This window comes from Numenius arquata, chromosome 1 (assembly GCF_964106895.1).
Source record: "Numenius arquata chromosome 1, bNumArq3.hap1.1, whole genome shotgun sequence".
Taxonomy (NCBI): Eukaryota; Metazoa; Chordata; class Aves; order Charadriiformes; family Scolopacidae; genus Numenius; species Numenius arquata.
In genome coordinates, this window is record NC_133576.1 from 139,759,543 (window position 1) to 139,778,305 (window position 18,763).

Consider the following 18,763-nt stretch of genomic DNA (forward strand, 5'->3'; position numbering starts at 1 on the left):
GGGCATCTGCATAATCCCATGGGGTAATAGGGAATCCCCTGGCTGGCTTCATAATCCCAGGTGGGAATAGAGCAGCCCCTGAGTGGCTGCATAATCCCATGGGAAATCAGGCAGCCCAATCTGGCAGCACCCAAGGGTGCCTTTTACCAGCCAGGGGGGTTGTGGGATCCCTTCCCTGTGTCCCACATCCCCCAGATACCGCTGGGAATGGAGACCGGTGGCACTGGTGGGGTTGCCAGCCCCATGCCAGGCAGGGAGGGATGCTGATGGCTGGGATGTTCGGCAGGCTCGGATGCCATTATCCGGCAGCACAAGGCAGCCTGCCTGCGGATCACGGCTCTCCTGGTGTGCAAGGACCTGCTGTGGATCGGGACCAGCGCCGGGGTGGTGCTGACCCTCGCCGTCTCGGCCAAAGCGGCCCCGGCGTTGGTGGGGCTCTCCCAGGGTCACACCGGCCACGTCCGCTTCCTCACCGCCATTGAGCTGCCCGACGGCTTCGACCTCCTCTTCCCGTTGCCGAGGGAAACGGGTAGGTGGGATGATGTGGGAGGGGGCCCAATCCTGACCTGCTCGTGGAGGGGAGTGGGTGTTTTTTATTGGGAATGCTGTCCTGCTGGTGGATAACCGGGAATAGCCTTGAAATGTTGTCGTCAGCATCCCTGCTCCATCTTTGCCTTGTTAAAATCCAGGGAGAAAAACTAGGGGTGGGAGAGGGGGAGGAAATTGGGTGCTAAATCGCCCCCCACCCCCAGTGCTTGGGGCATCACTCGAGTGACCCCAGATTTCCCTGGGAGACCCTAATTCCCATGGGGAAAAGCCACCAGAAAGCCATATGCTGAGTTTCGTCCAGCCCAGCTCTGAGGTCAGGGGTGGGATGGGGAGAAGAAGGTGATGTGTGGGGGGGAAGTGATAATTGGGGTGGGAGGGGCTAATATGGGGAGAAGAACTAATTTGGGGTACGAGGGGCTACTTGGAGGTGGGAGGAGTTTTTGGGGCCAAGATACAGCACCTGGCAAAGTGGTGGTGACATTTGAAAGATGCTGTTGGGAGGATACTGGGATGATGCTGGGAGAATGCTGGTGGGAGGGTGATGCTGGAATCATGCTGGGAGGATGCTGGTAGAAGGACGCTGGGGAGACGCTGAGGGGATGCTGGTGGTGGGATGCTGGTGGTGGGATGCTGGTGGGAGGATGATGCTGGGAGGATGATGCTGGGAGGGTATTGGGAGGATACTGGTGGGAGGATAATTCTGGGATGGTGCAGTTGGGAGGATGGTGGGAGCTTGCTGGTGGGAGGATGATGCTGGTGGGAGGATGGTGGGAGGATGGTGGTGGAAGGATGATGCTGGGAGGGTGTTGGAATGGTGCTGGGAGGATGCTGGTGGGAGGATAATGCTGGTGGGAGGATGGTGGGATGATGCTGGGAGGATGCTGGTGGAAGGATCATACTGGGATGGTGCTAGTGGGAGGATGCTGGGGTGATGCTGGTGGGAGGATGCTGGGAAGATACTGGAATGATGCTGGGAGGATGCTGGTGGAAGGGTCATACTGGGATGGTGCTAGTGGGAGGATGCTGGGGTGATGCTGGTGGGAGGATGCTGGTGGGAGGATGCTGGGAAGATACTGAAATGATGCTGGGATGATGCTGCTGGAATGATGCTGGGATGATTCTGCCGGGATGATTCTGCTGGGATGATGCTTCTGGGATGATGCTTGGATGACGCCGGTGGGATGATGCTTCTGGATGATGCTGCTGATGGGGAACTGGGAAGCCATGGGGGGCCATCTGACAGGACATTGGGGTTCTGCTCATGGCAGGGGCCGAGAAGCCAAGCGAGGCAGAGAAACGAGACCCCTCGCGGCCCCGCGCCCCCGCCCTCACCCTCTCCAAACCCAAGATGCTGGTGATCAGCGGGGGGGACGGCTACGAGGATTTCCGCCTGACCAGCAGCAGCGAGACGGTGGGCCGGGATGACAGCACCAACCACCTCCTCCTCTGGAGAGCCTGAACGGCTGTGGCCACCCCCCCGGGGCCATCCTGGCGAAGAAGGGGGGTGCTGGCCCCCCTGTATGCAGAGGCGGGGGTCCCCGACCCCCCTCCCCACCACCCCCAGCCCCAGCGCCTCTCATCTCCAACCCGGCTGCTCTCTGTGTGCTCGGGGTTGGGGGGGATGAGCCCCAGTCCCCCCACCATCCCCCCAGCCATCGCACCAGACTGGGAGGGGGGGGGACGATGACACCGCTTTTGGGGTGCGGAGAAGATTGGGGGAGGGGGAATGCATTCGCTTGGGAAGGCGCTAACGAAGGAGGAAGGCGTTAACGAGCATCCCTGGGGACCGGCCGGAGGATGCCGTACAGGAACCTGCCTTGCTCTCCGGTTTTGTGTGTGCCTGCTTCGGAGCGGGGGGGGGGGTCACGGCGCTGTCACCCCCCCCTCCCGTCCCCCGGGACCCCCCAGCCACGCTGAGGGACCACCCCAGGGACAATATGCCCGTGGTGTCCCCCCCGCCCCGGGCCTCCCGCTAACCCGCTCGCTCCATCGCCAGCACCCAGATAGCTCTGTTTGTTTGTTCGTTTGTTTTAAATATATATATATTATATATATAAACATCCTTATTTATTTGGGGGAGGGGGTCTGAGGAGGAGGTCGGGCACATCTTAACATCTCTGTTCTGGAGCTGTGGGATGAAAAGCTTCCCGGTTCATCGCCCCGAGGCAGAGCTGGACCCCACTGGTGGAGCTGGACCCCACAGGGATGCTGGTGGAGGGGGGGGGGGGGAGGGGGGGGGGGAGCTGAGGAAGGGGAGGGGGGAAAGGGGGAGGAAACTGGGGGATTCCCACCCCCATCTCGGTGATTCTCATGGGATTTCACAGCCTGGGGAGCGGGATGGAGGCGCTGCCGACTTCAAAGCATCTTCTGATGAGAGCAACCATCTGCTCCACCTTCCCCTGCCGGGCACCAGGGATGTCCCCCCACCCCTAAATTGGGGTGAGGGCAACGGGGACCCTAAAAACGAGGCTTTCCTGGACCAAACTCCCCCATTTGCCGTTCGCCCCCCCCCCCCATTTTACTGCTTTCACCCCAGGGTCCAGGCGAGGCCGGTGCTCACAGCCCAGGGCACCCTGTTGTCCCCATGGGAGAGGTGACAACGAGCCGGTGGCAGGGATGAACCAGGGTGTCCCCATCCCCCCCGCAGCCCGTAGGGCGCTGCCCTCCCACGTCCGTCTGTCCATCAGTGAGGATGTTATAATTGGGATAATGAGGCTATTTTGGGATATTTGGGAAGGGGGAGGGGTGGCATTGGGGGGGGGGGGGGGGGGGGGAGCTCCCTGTCATTAAAGGTCACCCGTGTCAGAACGAAGCCGGCGTGGTCTCGTCCTTCACCTCGGGTGGGAAGCGGGCGACGCTCGGGAGGTAAAAACCCACCCACGGTGTTATTTTTACCCGTTCTCCCCCCCAAAAAAAAAAACCCTCTCCGTGGGTGGAATAAACCCTCCAAATCCCACACACACACACACACACACACCCCCCGGCAGGTCCCGCCGCGCCCGGCAGGTGGCGCTGTCCGCGGCGGGGAGGGAGGGAGGGAGGGAGGGAGGGAGGGAGGGAGGGAGGGAGGCGTGGCGAGGGGGGGGGGCGTGGCCCGGCCGTGTGACGTAGGGAAAAGGGGCGGGGCGTGGAGGAGTAAGCGCGGCGGCGGGTTCATTCATAAGGAGCAGGCGCGCTCGGCGGGGCGGCCCCGAGGGGAGCAGGTAAAAGGGGGGGTGGGTGGGAAAAAACTCCGGCTGGGCTCCCCCCTAGAAAGGGGGGCTCGGGGGGGGGGGGGGGGTGTCCCCCATTCCAAGCTGGGGGGAGCCTCGGGTCACTTCACCGTAATCGGTTATTTCCTCCGGGTTTGGGGGTTGCTGCAGTTTCGGGTTGGGTAAGGGGGGTGTGTGCGCTTTTTGGGGTGCAATGTAAAAAAGGATGGGGGGGGGAGGGAAAGGGGGGTGTTTATCGCTTTGACCTTATCCCTAAGCGGGGTGTTTGGGGGGTGGGAGCTTCACCTTGGTGCTGCTTGAAGTTGGAGAACCACCCCACCCCCCACCCCCCCCCACCTCCCCCGCGGTGCTGGCTCCGGCTGCTGCAGAGCGAATGTAGGTTAAAATAAAGGGGGGGGGGGGGGGCAAAAAGTAGGTTAAGGAAAATTCGGCAGCTGCTGCCTGGAAAAAGAGAGGGGAAATGTGTCGGGATTGATTTTTTTTTTTATTAATCTTTTTTGCCGGAGCTGGAAAATCACAGGGCTCCCGGCCAAATCCCTGCATCAGCCGGGACACTGCGGTGAGGGGCTGCGCCCCAAAAATAGGGCTGGAGCCTCCCCCTGCCTGGGAATTGCGTCCCAGCGATGTCCCTGGGATGGTTTGACTTTCATCCTGGAATTTTTTTGCGAGGCTTCGCTTATTCCCGCAACAGAGCCCCGGTTCCGATGGGGCCCAGGGGGATGCGATAAGGCTGAATTTTGCTCCGTCTGCCGGACAATCCCTCCTCTTGTCCCAAGCTGCTTCCAAAGAGCTGTTCCCCAAAGTGTTCCAGAACAGTTGCTCCTTTTTTTTTTTCCTCCCCCCCCCCGTTTATCTGCAGGAGCCATCGGCTGAAATCCTCTTCCCCCATAGGGAGGGGAAGTCCTCGCTGGAATCCCGGCGGCGGGCAGCCTTGGATTACCGTATTAAGAAGAGGGAATAAAAGGCTTGTGGGATTTGGGGGGGGGGGGGGGGGAGGTACGGAAACCCAGTTGCCTTCCCCAGTGTGTTTGCATCGATGCACTGGCCAAGCGGGGTCTGGGGCCGGTGGAAGTTGGGGTGTCCCCAAAAAGCAGCCGGTGGGGTGATTTTTTGGCTTCTTCTGGTTCTTGGGGGGGGGGGTAGGGGGGGGGACGACGGGATGATGTTGGTTTTAGTTTTCACTGAATTTTTTTTCACTGAATTTTTAGAGTTGGAAGGGACCATAAAGATCATCTAGTCCAACCCAGGAGCTTTTCGGGGCTTCTCTCCCCTGTGCCAGGGCAGCCCATCGTCACCGGCTGTGGGTTTGTGCCTGCGTCCCCCATCCCCACCTGGGATGTCCCCGAGCTGCCCCCCAAAAATGGGTGCTGAGTCCTGGGGTGGCCGTCACCAGGCAAAGCGCTGGCGGCAACCAGGAGCTGGCACCTCCTGGTTCTTGTACCTCCTCCATGTCAGACCTTCGTCATCTAAGGGATATCCTTAATCTTTGGATTAAGCTTGGCCTCAGATCTATTTTACCTGGGGCCAACCCTGTTCCTGGTGGGATTTAAATCCGGTTGTCTTGAAATAAGGAGCTGGGATGTTCTGGCACCCGGGATACGTGGGCTGTGCCGGGCTGTGCCGGCCTGTGGCATCCTCCGGCCACGGCTTGTGGTCCCCCAGCCATGGTGGGACCTGCCCATCTCCTTCCCCAGCAGAGCAGCACCCCAAACATCTCTGGGTGTCCCTAAGGTGCTGCTATAAAAGGCTTAAATACCACTGCCCCAAAGGACTAAAATGCTTCATTTTAGGCTTAGACTCGAGTTTTATTACAGGGCGGGGGGGTTTGCATCGGTTTCACTCTCCTTCCATGATCTAGGGGCACATCCCAAGTCCTGGCGTGATTTGGGAGGTGTCCCCATGGGATGCCATCACCCTGTGATGATGCTTGGTGGGGAGGTGGCACGTGGTGGGGCTCGGGCTGGCCAGGGTGATGGTGGCAACTGGCTCAGCCCCCCCCAAAAATCATGGGGTCCCAGCTCGGCACGGATGGTGCTAGTGAAGATGGGGCTTGGTGGCTCTTGGTTTGGGGGTGCATCTCCCCAGGAGGGGAGAAGAGCTGGTTGGCTTCATGCTGGCACCCTGATGGGGTGCTCCCTAACTGGGAGCTACTGGGAAGAACTGGAGCACGGAGGATGCTCATTTTGGGGTATGCTGTCGTGTCCTATAATTACCCTGCTCGCCCCCCAGCATCCCCCCTCCCTCGTGTAATTAGCTGCATCTCAGACCATTGATGCCGGCCACTAATTAGCAGAAACTCGTCAGGCAAAGGCAGTAACGAAGCTCTGGCGTAGCTCTCACGGGACCGTGACGACCGGGGAAGTTTCCATGCGGGTGGCGTAGGCTGGATCCGGGTTATTATTTATTTTTTCCTCTCTTCCCCTGTGCTGTCAGCATTTATTTTAATTTTAACAATTAATTGCTGAGCCTGAAGAGGGGGGATGAGCCTGTAGGAAACGTATTTTGTTTTGCTTGTTGGTTGAGGTTTTTTTATTATTATTTAAATATATTTATTTTTTTAATGACTTCATTTCCTTGCGGCAGATGCATAAGGATTTCCTCCGGAGCAGGAAAAACCTTTATTTAGTGGTTTTTAGCATCATCTGTTCCTTCCCCTGCTCCTTTCAGGGTTGGTCCCTCTCCGATTCGGGATGGAGTTGGGATTTGCAAGGGAAGGGGGTGATGCTGGGCATCCCATAAAACCCCTGATAAAATTTTGGGGGGGGATGGTGGAGGATCGCTGCTGCAGGGATATTTAGGCAGATGCCTTGGAGCATCCCACCGGGGAGGAGCAGGGCTCCCAAATCGCTTCTCCACTGGGATTTTCCATGGATGGTGATCCTGGTACTCCCCCTTGGGCAGGTCTCCCCCGGCGATGAAGAGAAGCGGGATGCGCTGGTGGCTCGTCACCATCCTGGGGGTGAGTATGGCCTTGTCCCTCCCATCCCATCCCTCTGAGTCTCTGCTTTCGGCTCCTCCGATGCTCGAGCCCATCCCAGCATCACCACCCCGGAGCCACAATCAGGCAGCCCAAAATGTTTCTCACCCAGAAACTTGCAGCCCCAGGGGATGCTCACTTTGGGTCAAGGGTGTTTCTTTTTCCAAAAAAAATAGTTCTTTCTCCTCCTTTTCTCTCCCTCCTCGAAGCGTTTTCCAGGGTAGGGGGTGATAGGCAATGCGACATCTCCCTCGCTGCTCCCCCCGGGGCCACCGTGTGGTTCCATGTCCAGGAGATACTCGTGGGATGGACCCTTTGGGTACCCCGGGGTACCATCACAGAATTGGGGGGGATTGGCAGGGACCTCTGGAGACCACCCAGTCCAACCCCCTGCCAAAGCAGGTCCACCCAGAGCAGGTTGCACAGGAACGTGCCCAGGTGGGGTTTGAATGTCTCCAGAGAAGGAGACTCCACCACCTCTCTGGGCAGCCTCTTCCAGGGCTCTGCCACCCTCACAGGAAAGAAGTTTTTCCTCATGTTTAGATGGAATTTCCCATGTTCCAGTTTGTGCCCGTTACCTCTTGTCCTGTCCCCGGGCACCACTGAGAAGAGTCTGGCCCCATCCCCTCGCCCTTTAGCTCTTGCTCAGCATCAATGAGGTCCCTTCTCAGTCTGCTCTTCTCCAGCTGAACAGCCCCAGGTCCCTCAGCCTTTCCTCAGCAGAGAGATGCTTCAGTCCCTCATCATCTTCATAGCCTCTCTGCTGGACTCCCTCCAGCAGTTCCCTGTCCTTCTGGAACTGAGGGGCCCAGAACTGGACTCAGTGCTCCAGATGGGGCCCCACCAGGGCAGAGCAGAAGGGGAGGATGACCTCCCTCCACCTGCTGGCCATGCTCTTTTTAATGCCTCCAGGAGACCATTGGCCTTCTTGGCCACCAGGGTACATTGCTGGCTCATGGGCAACTTATTGCCCACCAGGACTCCCAGGTCCCTCTCTGCAGAGCTCCTCTCCAGCAGGTCACCCCCAACCTGTCCTGGTCCATGGGGTTATTCCTCCACGGGTGCAGGACCATGCACTTGCCCTTGCTGAACTTCATTTAGGTTCCTCTCCACCCAACTCTCCAGCCTGTCTGTGTCTTGCTGGATGGTGGCCCAGCCTTCTGGTGTGTCACCCGCTCCTCCCAGCTTTGTGTCATTGTGTCACCAGCAAACATGCTGAGGGTACACTCTGTCCCCTCACCCGGGTTGTTGATGGAGACCATGGGTTTGCATCCATCATGTTGCTGGCGATGGGTTTCCATCTGCCATGGTCCGTGTGACAGTTTTGCATCCATCACGTTGCTTGCGATGGGTTCCCCTCTGCCGTGTTGTCCATCACAGGCCCCAGAGCAGCAGGAGAACCAGAGCAGCTGGTGCTGAGCATCCCTCTCTGCTTCTCCTGCAGGTGCTGAGCGGACCCAGCGTGGGGGCCGGGAGCTGTGGTCCCCAAGAGCATGGGACACCAGGATGCCCACCTGGAGAGGAGCCCACCGGGGTAAGCTGTGCCCACCCCTGGCACATCCAGCACGGATCCGGTGCAGGATCTGGCCATCGTCACCTCCCCGTCCCTCCATGCAGGCCTGTGGCTCGGTGCAGGGTCCGGTGGGGACGTGCCGAGCTTGTCCCCCCGGCACCTTCTCACCAGGGGATGTGTCCTGCTCCGCTCACACCCACTGCCGGGCCAGGAACAGGATCCTGCTGGCCCCGGGGACTGCGGTGACCGACAGCCGCTGCGGAGCCTGCCTGCCGGGGTGAGCCCAGCCCGGGGTGGGGGGGTGGGGGGGGGGGGGGATGCTGCAAACCCCCAGCCCCGATGTCACTCGTGGGCCCTATCCTGAACCCCCCCCCCACTCCCACCCCACAGGTTTTACAGACCTGAAGGGGAGAGGGAGCCCCGGAGCCGGTGCCTGCCCTGCGCCGCCGCTCCCCGCAGCACCCCGGGGTGCCCAGGTGGGTGCTCGGGCTGGAGGTGTCACCCCAGTTTCGTGGGTCCTGAAAGAGCTTGTGCCAGCGGTCGCCCTGGGGACACCGCAGGATGTGTCCCTCTCAAGATCGGGGGTGGGGATGTGGCAGCTGAGAACGTCTCCATTTGTGACACAAATGGCTTCTGCTTCCCTGGGGGCCAACCCTGCAGTGGGGCTACTGGGGAAAAATGGGATTTAATCCCAAAAAAGCTCTTTTCCGAGGCTGATCCCGTGCCTCCCCTCAGGCCGGCGACGAGCCCGCAGCCCCGAAACACCGGGCCGGTGGCTGGGGACCAACGGGACACGGGTGACCCTGATGGGTGAGGAAGAGGAGGAGGAGGAGGAGGCAGCGGCGGCGCAGGCAGCCGTGCTGACCATCGTCCCGGTCTTCTGTGCCATGGGATTGTTGGGCATCCTGGTCTGCAACCTGCTGAAGAAGAAGGGTTACCACTGCACTGCCAGCAAGGACCCCCAGCCTGGTGGCAATGGTGAGTCCCGGTTGTGCCACAGGCACCTTCTGGTGATCCCACACCCATCCCACCTCTCTCAGCCCGTCCCCATGGCTTCTGGTCCTCATTGTCCCAGGCATCTCCCCCCTTGGTGGAGTTTATCCCCCATCACTGAGTCCCCCCAACTTCTGCCTCCAGGTCCCAGCTCCATCTACCAGCTGGAGGACCCCAATGAGGACACCATCGGGGTGCTGGTGCGGTTGATCACTGAGAAGAAAGGTCAGAGGGGGGTCCCTGGGTGGGGGGGGGGGGGGTGACACAGGCCAGACCCCTGTGACCTCCTCCTCAGTGTCCCCCCCACCCATAGAAAATGCCGCGGCGCTGGAGGAGCTGCTGAAGGAGCATCATGGCCAACAGGCGATGCCACCACCGGGCTGCACCCCCCCGAATAAGTAAGACCTCCCCAAGGCGGCACCGAGGACCCCCCCCCCCCCATGGTGGGACTAACCCCATGGTGATGGCATCTCTCCCCCCGCCCCCAGGCTGCACCTCCTGCCTCAGTTTCCCCCAGCCTGCCGGCACCAGCAGCACCTCCACACGGTGCAGGGGCCGGCCCCGTGCGCCCGCTGCAGCCAGAAGAAGTGGCCCGAGGTGTTGCCATCGCTCAGTGCCACCAAGGTCCCCAAAACCGGAGGTCGCCCCGGTGAGGTCACCATCCTCTCTGTTGGCAGGTAAGTGGTGACCCCATCCCCGGCGTGTTCCCCCCCCCACCTCCCCAGGGTGGGGACAGGCTGATGTGACACCCTCCCCACTCCAACAGGTTTCGGGTGTCCCGGATTCCCGAGATGAGGAGCGAAGTGGGGGGCGAAACCCCCCGTGGTCCCCTCCCTGCCGGTAGCGGGATGCGGCCCTCGTGGTTGAAAAGCACCGATGGCCCCCCCGAGGTGAGGGGGGTGCAGAGGAAGGATGGAGGGGACCCCCTGGTGGGGGGGGGGGGGGTTGTCTTCCTGGGGAAAAAAAAAAAAGGGGGGCTTCAGGAGGCTGGAGGGTGGGGTGTTAACTCTGAAACCTAATGAGGGCAGCTGGTGACGTGTAAGGCTAGAGGTGTTGGGGGCGGGGGGGGGGGGGCTTAAAAGCCTGAAGGGGTTTGCTGAGTCCTTCACACACACACCCCCCACCCCCCCAAAGATGCTATAGGGGGTTGTGGAGTGGGTGCTGCTGGGGGTGCAGGGGTGGGTGCTGGTTGGGGGGGGGGGGGGGGGGCGGGGGGGTGCTGCAGTTGCATGGAGCTGGGGTGCCCTGCAGCAGCGGGTGCTTTAACATACCCCTGTCCCCTATGTATCTGAACACTCACACGCGGCTACCCCTACATCCCCCCCCCCCTACATTCCCCCCCCCTACATCCCCCTCCTACATCCCCCCCATATCCCCCCCCCATATCCCCCTCGATACTCCCCCAGCATGCTAAAAACACATATGCAAATGCCCATGCATCCCTATACAGCATATTTGCATACATTTGCACGTATAGTCATAAGCCCATATATGCACAAAAGGCTACACATGTGCGTCTGTGCACTTACATATGTGCACGCACCTATACACACCCACCCCTATAGCTGTGTGTAAGCTGGGACACACGGAGGGGACACTGAGGCAGGATGGGGGGGGGGGATGTGTCACACGCCGCAGGGTGCTGCGGGCTCGTGGCAGGGCCTGGCACGGGGTGACACGACCCGGGGGTGGGGGGGGGGGGGTGGGGGCTCCTGTGTGACTCACGGGCAGCTGCACGGGCGCACGTGCCCTCACACACACGCCCCCCCCACCCCCCCCCCCGCCGCAGGCCACGCTAGCAGCCATGAGCGCCCGTGCATGGAAATGCGTGTGCAAATGCACATACACATGTATAGACGTGTGCACGTCGCTGCACACGCATGCCCACCTCTGCACGGATGAACACAGGGAAACCCACCTCTGCACACATACACACGTGTGCAGTTACACACGCGTGCAAACACACACCTGGAGCTCCGTGTGTACATACATGCGCATACACACACAGAGGTGTGCACACATGCACCCGTTCACGCGCTGCTGCACATCTACACACACGTGCGCAGACAAAGGTGCACAAACGCATGTGCAAACCCACATTTGCATGTATACACATATGGACATGCACACATATGTATGCAGTCCTACACATGACACTCTATAAGCATGTGCACACACAGATGTGCACGTGACACCTGTTCACACACCTCTGCATGTGCAAATGTATGCAGGGATGAACGTGTGCACATACAAACCCACCTCTGCATGTGTGCACATGCACATATGTACATGTACACACATGTGTGCAGTCTCACACACATCCACGCTTGCACATGGAGCTCTGTAAGTGTGCATGCATATGCACACACACACACATAGAGACATGTGCCTGACACCTGAGTGAACACTGCTGCATGTGCACACGAACATGTGCATGTGCAAACCCATCTGCACACACACCCCACACGTGTACACATGTTTACAGTAACACTCGCATGCAACCATACCCACACATGCATGTGGAGTTCTGTAAGAGTGCATGCACATGCATGTGCACATAGATGTGCACACGTGTACGTGTTCACACACTGCTCAATGTGCACATACACATATATATGGATGTATATTTGCGTAAGTGCACATGCAAACCCATCTCTGCACATATACACGTGCACATGCACCTAGGTACATGCACACACATGTATACAGTCACACATGCATGCAAACAGACACACACTTGCACATGGAGCTTTGTAAGTGTGCATACACATGTGCACACATGCGCCTGTTCACACACCACTGCACATGCACAGATGAACACATGCATAAATGCACGTGCAAACCCACCTCCGCGCACATACATACACATATGTACATGCACATACATGTATGCAGTCGTGCAAACATGCAGCTGGAGCTCTGTAAGTGTTCATGCGGCATCCATTCACACACTGCTGAACATATAAACATGTATGAACATGTGCATGTACACATGCAAACCCACCTCTGCACACATACACACAGGCACATGCATGTATATACATGTACATACATGTATGAGATCACACATGTGTGCAAACACACCCACACTTGCACATGGAGCTCTGTAAGTGCATAAACGTGCAGACGTGCACATGACACCCATTCACACATGTCTGCACGTGCAAACATACGTGCAGACATGTGCATAAACACACATGCAAGCCTACCTCTGCACACATACATGTATGTACGTGCACACACATGTATGCAGTCACATATGCATGCAAGCACACCCATACTTGCATGTGGAGCTCTGTAAGTGTGCACACACGTATGCACATACATGTATACCCCCCCCTTCTTGCCACCCCCCCCCCACACACACCCAGAGCTGGACACATGGGTGCCCACCACCCTGGGCGCTGCCCCCCCGCCGCGGCCGGTCACAGCCTGCTAGCCCATGGGGCCACACGGCCACCCCGTGTCCTGGCCCTGTAGCCACAGCATCTGCCTGCCCTGCCTTCACCTCTGCCCAGCTGAGACCGCCCAGCTCGTGACAGTGATGGTCAGTGCTCACTGCAGCCCCCCCGTCCCTGCCCAGCACCCTCAGGAGCCATCCCAGACACCGTGTCCCCTCCAGTTCCCATCACCCTGGGCTGTCCCCAGCCATTTAAGGACACCTTGCCCCTGCTTAGCCCACGGCCCAATCCTGCAGGACCTCAGCATCCTTATGGGGGGCCTGGACCAGCTGCAGCGGGTGGGGACACCTGGGGGTGTGGGGACAACATGGGTGGCAGCCTGTAGCAGGAGGAGTTGTCCCCTCCAACATGGGATGTCCCTGGGTAGTGACAGCCACCATGGACCTTGGCCCAGGGAGTGACACTTGAGTGGCTTCTGCCACCTTTGGTGATGCAGAGGGTGCAGTCCAGCCTCACCCAAAGATGTGGTCCATCCCTTGTCCTCCACAGCTGACACCTGGCCTGGGGGCTGCTTCTGGAAGACAGTGAGACCCACAAAGACCCCATGGGAGGAGATGGAGGACTTTGGGGATCATGTGAAAGGTGTCCCACTCGGTGCCATGAAGCTCTGGAGGTGGCAGCTTGGCTTCTGCTCCTGCCACCAAATTGTCCACCAGCAGCACAGCAAATCCAATGTCTTGACCAGCTGGTGAGAAGGATTCCCCGTCCCTGAGGTCCAGTGGTTGCCTAATGGAGAGCATCTCCAGAAGACATAAAACTTACTGCTGGTGGTGGCTATGGTGTGGTGGCCTGGAGAGCATCTCCAGAAGCTGCAACACTGCTGGTGGTGGCCATGATGTGGTGGCTTGATGGAGAGCATCTCCAGGAGCTGCAATGCTGGAGCATAGCTCCATTGGAGGCACCATGCAACGGAGGACATCATGCAGCCAGGATGCTATTCCATGGTCACCTCCTTCTGGGTGTGTTGAACGGAAGGCTCTCCAGGACCATCATGAGCTCTTGATTTCCCTCCATCACCAGGTGCCAACGCTCAACATCACAGGCTAATGACAGTCTCAGGCTCATGGGACAACTCCCACCTTACCAACAACCCAACTAGGGCATGGGTTGCTCTGGCCAAAGCTGGTTTCCTGCATCCACATCTCCTCTCTCCGAAGTCTCAATCAGCCCGGGAGAACGTGGCGGTGATGCTCTTCTCGCCGTGAAGATCCCACACTACACTTCCCATAGGAGCTGTTTCTATAGGATCACATTGGCTTGGCCATGTCGAGGTCGGTGGGACAACCCACCCAAGGTTGAGTTGGAGACCTTCATGCTCCACCACCAACCTAGAAACGGATTTATGGCCGGTCCTGTTCACTTCTCCACCGTGTCACTGCGCCAAAAAACCAACCACCAAACCCCCTCGGGTTCTTTTATTTATTTTTTTTTTTTTTTTTTTTGGAAACATTTTAATAGTTATCGAATGTTCTACATCTTACAGTAAATATCATACAGTTACAAACTCTTGGCTGAAATCTGTCAGGGAGATCACGACCTGATCTTCAGAACCAAAAACCAGAACAGAAAACAAACTGAGGGTGGGATGGGGTGGCGGGGGGGGCTGGGGGGGGGGGGGAAAACAACCCAAATTTACACTTCAGCTGGACAAACCCAGGCTGTGGGGCTTCCCAGGGCATCAGCTCAAGGCCACGTTGCCTACACACCTTGGAGACTTAGACTTGGAAGACACGGTTACTCTTGGTTTTCAATTTTTTTTTCTTGGTCTTTTTTTTTTTTTTTTGTATATTTATTTTTGCTTGAGAGTCCAATAATATTAAAAAAAAAAAAAAACCCAAAAAACCCCAAAAAACCCCCAAAAAACGAGCTGGTCTGGCGGTCGAAATGAATTAAAAAATTAATTACAGAGAAAAAGGGGTGGGTTTGCTCCGTGCTATGGGGACGGGAGGGTTTGGATGGGATCCTGCATCCCGCTGCCTCGTTTTCCCTTCCTCCCCGTGCCTTCCCGACCCTGCGGATCCCTCCCCAGCCAGTCCCTCATCCTGACCCTGCTTTGCGCCGGGAAAATCCCAGTTCCTCCAGTTCCAGCCCTTCAGGAAGATGCAGCGTTGCAACAGGATTTTTTTTTTTTCCCTACAAACAGCACAACTGAGCATTTCCAACCGGGAATAGCTGCCGTTAAACCACGGATTTTGCTATTCCTGCTTTGCAAACATCCCCGTAACAGGCTATTTTACCCGATTACTAAGGAATCTCTTAAGTGCCACGGTGCAACACGCCAGAAAAACACCTTTTCCAAGCTCTCCTTCCTCCCAAGCTCCTGAACAGGCTTTATTTTCCCTTTTTTTCCCTATGGGAATGCTAGCACACGGCAGAGAAACCATCCAGAGGCTGATCCTGCCGACAGCCCAGCGCTTGCTGCGAAGCAAAGGGAAGATGGGCAGAGGGTCACCATGTTTTGGGGACGACAGATGCTCGGAGGGAGTGAAAATATTGACAATTTAGGGAAAAATAAACAACCCCAAACCCTGGATTTATGGGTATCCAGCGGCTTTTATTGCTATTGTCGGCTGGTTGGGTTTTCCTATAAAAAATACCCCCTCCCCCCCCAAATTGTGGTTTTTCTCCCCAGTTTCACACCCTCCGGCTGGACCACATCATCCCAACCCCCCCCCCCCCCCCGCAGGGATGCATCCGCAGGGATGCTGAAGGGGATGGCAAAGAGGGAGCGGGGAGGCTCTCTCTGGGAAGGATGGGATTCAGCGGGATGGCCGGGGGAAAACCTGACACCCAGGAAAACATCCATCATTAAAACAAGCCCCTTAAATAACACTCTGTGGCAATTACACCTTGAAACTGCAAAAAGCTGGGACGGGTTATTATTCTTCCTAAAATACAGGAGCAAATCCTTGCCCGGAGGGTTCAGCCACTTGGAGGCGTGATGGGGACAGGCTCCGAGGGGCTCGTGTGGGTTGGGGACCACCACCACTATTAATATGCCCTTCCCTCCCCCCCCCCCCCCCCCCCCAAAATCTTGCATTACAGCTCGTGTTTTAAAGCAAAGATAACGGCAGGGATGGGTTAATGGTCATAGCAGCGGTTTGAGAGTTATCTTCCTTCCTCCTTAGCTGGAATTTTAATCTGGGAGACACTGGGCTGCCCCGCTAAGGATGGTTTAACCCCTCCCGCTCTTCCCTGCTAACGCCGGCTGGGATCCTTTACCACGGGAAGGCCTTTTCCTTAACCAACGTGGGCAAAGATTTGTTGGAGTGAAAACATTTGAGAAGCTGGTGGCCCTCATCTGTGTCCCCACCGCAAGGGAGTCCCCCCCCCGTGACCTCCCCAGAACCTTCACTTTAAGCCATGACTTGGCCAAGGAAAGAGCTTGGGATCATGGGCTTTCCTCCCGTCCTTCTATCTATCAAAAAAAACATGTCCCTCCAGGGCTGCAGGTCACTGCTGGCATGAGCTGGGGGGGGAGCAGGCATCAAGCCCCACATCCCCACACGGCGGCAGGGAGCGTCTCCCCACCACCACGACCCCATGAAGCCACCTTGGGAAGGAGCTACCCAAGCCTGGAGCCACGTGGTGGCCCTGGAGCCGTGCAGTGGTCCAAGCCTAAACCCAACACCGCCTGCCAAATGTGCTCGTCAAAGCCTCTCACCCAACAGATGGCAAATATTTCACCTTTTCACACCCTGGTTGAGTTAATGAGTATTTCTGCCAAGGCATAATGGGATGAGGAGCATCAGATCTACTACTGATCCAAACAAAGGAATTAAAGCTAAACCACCCCATGTCAGCTCTCATTAGTGGTAACTCCGGGTGATCCTCCATGCTCAGCCCTTGGAGCTTTCTACACCACCTTAGCGTTTTCTTTCCTTGCCAGAGAAAGCATCTCCTTCTGGCCATGGGCCAACAATTCAGCAGTGGTTCCTAATGTGGTTAAGGGTGAAGGATGCCTCGGCCAGTGGTAGGATGATGTCTGCTGGTGGAGATCTGCTGGGAAAGATCCTCCTCTGCAGAGCCCGGGCTGTGATAATGAAGCTTCTTGGACCCTGCAAGTCACCGTGCCGTTACATTGGCAAGAACTTACTCTAGTCTATGTGTTTTAATGCTGATACGTAACGTGAAGTCAACAGTGAGAGCCAAAAAAGGATATTTGAGAGGTCTTCAAATCCTGTGATCTATTGGGGTTGGGTGTTTTTGGCCCAGGTTTAACTGTAACGTGCTACAAACAGTGGAGGGACGATGAAGTGTTGATATTTCCAAATGTCTCTTTACGTGCTAACCCTTGGCTTCGCCAAGTTCAACAGGGCAACCCTCTGATTATTTACTCTTTTTTTTTTTTCCCTCTTTTTCTCTTTTCCTTTTATACAAACTCAAAGTGCAACCCAAAGTACTACGCATGAGAAATCCCCCTTCCCCACCCCACAGCACTGGTGTCCAGTCTTCATCCACTTTGTTCCCCTTAAGGTTGGGAAGGTCAACCAAAGCTTTGCTAGATTTCCTTTAAAACCATCAGAACCAGCCAAACGACGCCCAAACAGAAGTGTTGGCGCCAACACCTGACCTGACAGATCACCCAGGACCAATCAGGGGTAAGAAAAGTCCTCTTGGGTCCCTAAGCTTGTGTCTCCCCATCTGGACCACGTTCATGGGAAGGAGCTCCAGTAGCTCCTCCCAATGGCAGCAGAAGCCAAGCTGGAGATATCACCAAGAGCAAGGAGGTCTCACCCAGATGTCAACAACCTGTCACTTTGGTCTTCTGAAAGACCCTCCAGTCTGACGTCTACACCACCATGTCCTGGTCAAGGTGACCCTCCAGAGCTGGTCCTCACTGCCCTCACCTCCATCTGGAGATGCGATCCAGGCATGACCAAAGTAGGGCAACCAAGAGAGATATCTGGGCATTAACTCAACACCACACATGGGGTGGAAACCCACACCAAGCAGTACCAGGAGGGATTCCCATCCACACATCTCCTAACCTGACTTCTTTAAAGGCTCTGGATTTGGCCCGCTGTGAGAACCTCGGAGCCCAGGAGACATGAGAGTTGCAAACATCTCAGTGTGAATGCAACTCTTTTGGCACGCTTGAGGGAAACATCAAAACCCAACGATGTTTTTTTCTCTTAGGGAAAAAAAAGAAAAAAGAAGAAAAACCTTGTTTCTATGCTGGGTTTAGGGATAAGGACTTCAAAATAACTCAAACTGGCCGCAAGCGTTGTCTGCAAATGAACACTCTCATTGCTGCCCTCGAGACAACTTATTGCTCTACTTGGACACCTCGAGGTGGGATGTCACTGGCTGTGGTCGGCTTCATGTCCTCGTGCCCTTGGGTAAGCCAAAACCCCCCGAAACAACCTCAAAACCCACAGCCTCTGCAGGCCCATTGTCTCCCAGCCTGGTCCGAGTCAACTGTGGATCACGTTCCTTGCTCTCACCTTTTCTCAGGTACCTTCCATGAGGAAGGCGACATGTTTATTGCTATTGCTTTCCTCTTCCCCCTGCTTCTCCATGCTCACCAGCAGAGCAGCTGGACATCATTCTCCTCTCCAGCCTTTCTCTGTCTTTCCAGGATTTGTGCCTGGATGAACGTTTGTCCCGAGTCTCCAAGCCCAGCTGTAACGCAAAGAACGGGGTGCCACCTTAATCACCATGGAGGCATCGTGGTTTGGTCTCAGCCCTGCCAAAAGTGTGGATGCAAGGTGAAGCCACCCGTCTTTCTCCCTTGCCCTGCCTCAGAGACTCTTCTCCATTGACCAGCCACCCTCTTTCCCCACACCACCAGATTCTGGAGAAGCTCTTCAGACCAACCCCTGGACCTGAAGAAGCTTTTCAGACCAACCCTTGAACCTGGAGAAGCTCTTCAGACCAACCCCTAGATCTAGAGAAGCTCTTCAGACCAACTCTTGGACCTGGAGAAGCTCTTCAGACCAACCCCTGGACCTGGAGAAGCTCTTAGAACCAACCCTTGGACATCTCTTTGCTTTCTTCACCAGCCGCCCAGCACACCTCTGCCTGCAAACGGTTGCATGCAAGGAAGGAGCCGCCT

The 18,763-nt window shown here is 56.9% G+C and overlaps 2 protein-coding genes across 2 annotated transcripts in view; both read left to right on the forward strand.

Moving 5' to 3' along the window:
* ARHGEF17 (Rho guanine nucleotide exchange factor 17) overlaps window positions 1-2,008 on the forward strand; it is a 39,467-nt gene extending 37,459 nt beyond the window's left edge. Inside the window, exons 21-22 of the mRNA XM_074152978.1 lie at window positions 287-529; window positions 1,818-2,008. Coding sequence (XP_074009079.1) covers window positions 287-529; window positions 1,818-2,008 — 434 coding nt within the window. The remainder of the gene's footprint in view (window positions 1-286; window positions 530-1,817) is intronic.
* Window positions 2,009-6,675: 4,667 nt separating this feature from the next.
* RELT (RELT TNF receptor) lies at window positions 6,676-18,361 on the forward strand. The gene is made up of 10 exons (XM_074150262.1): window positions 6,676-6,720; window positions 8,183-8,272; window positions 8,356-8,528; window positions 8,642-8,727; window positions 8,987-9,229; window positions 9,389-9,469; window positions 9,558-9,642; window positions 9,733-9,921; window positions 10,011-10,134; window positions 18,287-18,361. The coding sequence occupies exons 1-10, from the start codon at window positions 6,676-6,678 to the stop codon at window positions 18,359-18,361; spliced, it is 1,191 nt and encodes a 396-aa protein (XP_074006363.1).
* The last annotated feature ends 402 nt before the right edge of the window (window positions 18,362-18,763 follow it).

Excerpts from the sequence above, each read along its gene's own strand:
- RELT (XM_074150262.1), top strand. The coding sequence starts at position 6,676 with ATGAAGAGAAGCGGGATGCGCTGGTGGCTCGTCACCATCCTGGGG. Across the intron at positions 8,529-8,641 it reads TGCGGAGCCTGCCTGCCGGG|GTTTTACAGACCTGAAGGGG; the intron begins GTGAGCCCAGCC and ends CCCACCCCACAG. Across the intron at positions 9,922-10,010 it reads ACCATCCTCTCTGTTGGCAG|GTTTCGGGTGTCCCGGATTC; the intron begins GTAAGTGGTGAC and ends CCACTCCAACAG.